The 2,892-nt window shown below is 38.0% G+C and overlaps 1 protein-coding gene across 1 annotated transcript; it reads left to right on the top strand.

Moving 5' to 3' along the window:
* Positions 1 to 231: 231 nt before the first annotated feature.
* On the top strand, positions 232 to 2,642 carry LOC143530547 (sucrose transport protein SUC8-like). Its single transcript, XM_077026048.1, has 4 exons — positions 232 to 1,470; positions 1,914 to 1,977; positions 2,057 to 2,100; positions 2,203 to 2,642. Exons 1-4 carry the CDS (start codon positions 232 to 234, stop codon positions 2,377 to 2,379), a joined length of 1,524 nt encoding a protein of 507 aa, XP_076882163.1. The 3' UTR covers positions 2,380 to 2,642.
* Positions 2,643 to 2,892: the final 250 nt, after the last annotated feature.

The raw sequence follows: 2,892 nt of genomic DNA, 5'->3' as shown, positions 1-2,892 counted from the left end.
AGGTGGACTAGACTCATATATCTCTTACAAATACACGAAAAAAAAAAAGAAGAATTATGAATATGAATTATCCACTTCTTACATTTATTTAAACCAATTGTACAAACAACCCATCCAAATCCCCCCAATCTCTATATAAACCACCACCCACCTCTTCAATATTATACTACTATCCAATACCCTCAAATTAATATTATTATTATTATAATTATGAAAAACACAAACACCAAAATGTCTGTGTCCCATCAACCTCCGACTACCTCGTTACAACTGGATGCTGTCTCATCGGAGCCACCACAACGGCCGATATGGCAGATTATTATGGTGGCTGCTATTGCTGCTGGTATTCAGTTTGGGTGGGCGTTACAGCTATCCTTATTAACCCCTTACGTTCAGCTCTTGGGGATCCCACATAAATGGTCATCTTATATGTGGCTTTGCGGACCGATATCCGGGATGATCGTGCAACCGCTCGTTGGGTATTACAGCGATCGGTGCACGTCCCGGTTCGGCCGCCGCCGCCCGTTTATCGCGGGCGGCGCATTGCTTGTCGCTGTAGCCGTTTTTTTAATCGGCTACGCGGCCGACATTGGCGTTAAATACGGTGATAGAATCGGGAAAAATACCCCAAAACCCCGCGCGATATCTATTTTTATAGTCGGGTTTTGGATTCTTGACGTGGCGAATAATATGCTTCAAGGACCGTGTAGGGCGTTACTAGCGGATCTTTCCGGTTCGAATTATAGAAGAATTCGAACCGGGAACTCGCTCTTTTCGTTTTTTATGGCTGTGGGTAATGTTTTGGGGTATGCGGCGGGGTCGTATAATAATCTTTATAAATATTTTAAGTTTACTAAAACACACGCTTGTGATGTGTATTGTGCTAATTTGAAGACGTGTTTTCTCATAGCGATTGTATTGTTGTTAACGATTACGATTGTCGCACTTCTCACACTAAAAGAAGACGTGTTCGTACCCGAAAACGTTGCGGGTGAAGAAAATAGTTTGGTTTTCTTTAAGGAAATTATGGGGGCGTTTAAAATGTTGTCACGCCCCATGTGGATATTATTATTGGTGACGTGTCTGAATTGGATTGCGTGGTTTCCGTTTTTTTTATTCGATACCGATTGGATGGGTCGGGAGGTTTATGGGGGTAAGTCAGCTGATAGTAAGCTATACCGCAAAGGAGTGAGTGCGGGTGCGCTCGGGTTGTTGTTGAATTCGGTGGTGTTGGGTGTGGTGTCGTTGGGAATAGAGCGAATGACGCGGGTTTGTGGGAGTGTGAAGCGGTTGTGGGGTGGGGTTAATATGTTACTTGCGGTGTGTTTGGCTATGACGGTTGTGGTGGCGAAGGTGGCGGAGTCGCAACAGCGGTTTATGATGGTTAATGGTGAACCAAGTCATGAACCGTCTAGTGGTGTTCGGGCCGGTGCTTTAACTCTTTTTGCGGTTCTCGGTATTCCTCTTTCGGTGAGCTCAACACTCAACAGTCTCTTTTTTAATTATTTTATTACTTTTAAGTCAATGAATTAATGTCGGTTATAATCACGATGAAAACATTTACAATGGTTTGAATATTATTATTTTTTATAAATATTAAATGTGCTTTATGACATTTAAATATATATTTTCGTTACACCATTTGGATAAGGTGAGAATTGAGAAATTAATGAATTGATTTACTAAACTTTTTGCCGAATATTCGGAAATTTAATTAGTTTTAGAAAAAGTTCTAATATGGTCACCTTATTACTCAAAGTTATTTGATTGCATGTTTGTAAAAGCTTAAAGTGTAACCGAATATCCTTATATTAATAATTTGTTTTAATGGGTGTTAAGATACTTATAGGCATTACGTGGTGAATAGTTGTAGGTATTATGTTCTAGTTCTAAAAACATTTGTTATGATTCAGGTAACGTTCAGCATTCCTTGTGCTCTCGCCTCAATATTTTCTAACGATTCGGGTGTAGGACAGGGTAAAATTCGCTAATTTTGTTTGATAATTAATATTATATGTAAAACTTTACATTTATTATGTTTCTTATAATTGTACAGGTTTATCTTTAGGTGTTCTTAACATCGCAATCGTTGTACCGCAGGTACGTTTACACTTCTATCTTTCTATTGTAAAATTTGAGCTTGACTTGTGAATAATTATATTTTATAGAAATTTCTTTAACATTTTACTTTTGGCGTTACAGATGTTTGTTTCATTCCTAAGTGGACCGTGGGATTCATTGTTCGGGGGTGGGAATTCGCCAGCATTTGTGGTAGCATCAATCGCAGCAGCAGTAAGTGGAATAATGGCGTTTACATTGCTTCCATCACCACCTTGCGAAGCTGTACTTTCAAAGGTTTCTGGGGTAGCACCTCACTAAAGAGAGTGTCATTTTCATACTTATTTCGGGTCTTTAATGGTCTTGTTTTCTTTGTAACTTAGTTAAACAAATTGGTCGTGTGGAATGGTTATGTTTTTGCTCATTTAGTTGGCATGCAATATTTTTATCATGCCAATCGTATGTAGGTCGAATGTTTTGGTATATTTTATAAATTTGGTACATTTTATATATAAGCTATGTAACTTGGGTTTGTTACATAAAGAGTGTTAGGAGGTATGCTGTTTTCATTTCGAATGACTTAAATTTCCTCATCTCTTTTACATATGAATATTATTTTTGTTCCTTGCCATGCAATTTTATGGTCTTACAAAGAAAAGGAAATTCAATATGGCATGGTGCATTGTATCAAAGTAGTCTCTTATTTATGCGATGAATGTGAGTCTTTTACCTTGGAACATATATATTCGATTTCATATACGAAGGAACTTGATGTTTGTGTGTGATGTTGTGTGAAGAAAACCAAGATGACAAGAAAGTGTTGATTATCGGTTT

This window comes from Bidens hawaiensis, unplaced genomic scaffold, assembly GCF_021521415.1.
Source record: "Bidens hawaiensis isolate Kalapana, Puna unplaced genomic scaffold, B.hawaiensis_p1.1 tig00008947_1, whole genome shotgun sequence".
Taxonomy (NCBI): domain Eukaryota; kingdom Viridiplantae; phylum Streptophyta; class Magnoliopsida; order Asterales; family Asteraceae; genus Bidens; species Bidens hawaiensis.
Note: the sequence above shows the minus strand (reverse complement) of the source record. Positions and strands in the feature narration are given on the sequence as shown.

Excerpts from the sequence above, each read along its gene's own strand:
- LOC143530547 (XM_077026048.1), top strand. The coding sequence starts at position 232 with ATGTCTGTGTCCCATCAACCTCCGACTACCTCGTTACAACTGGATGCT. Across the intron at positions 1,978-2,056 it reads CGATTCGGGTGTAGGACAGG|GTTTATCTTTAGGTGTTCTT; the intron begins GTAAAATTCGCT and ends ATAATTGTACAG. Across the intron at positions 2,101-2,202 it reads TCGCAATCGTTGTACCGCAG|ATGTTTGTTTCATTCCTAAG; the intron begins GTACGTTTACAC and ends TTGGCGTTACAG.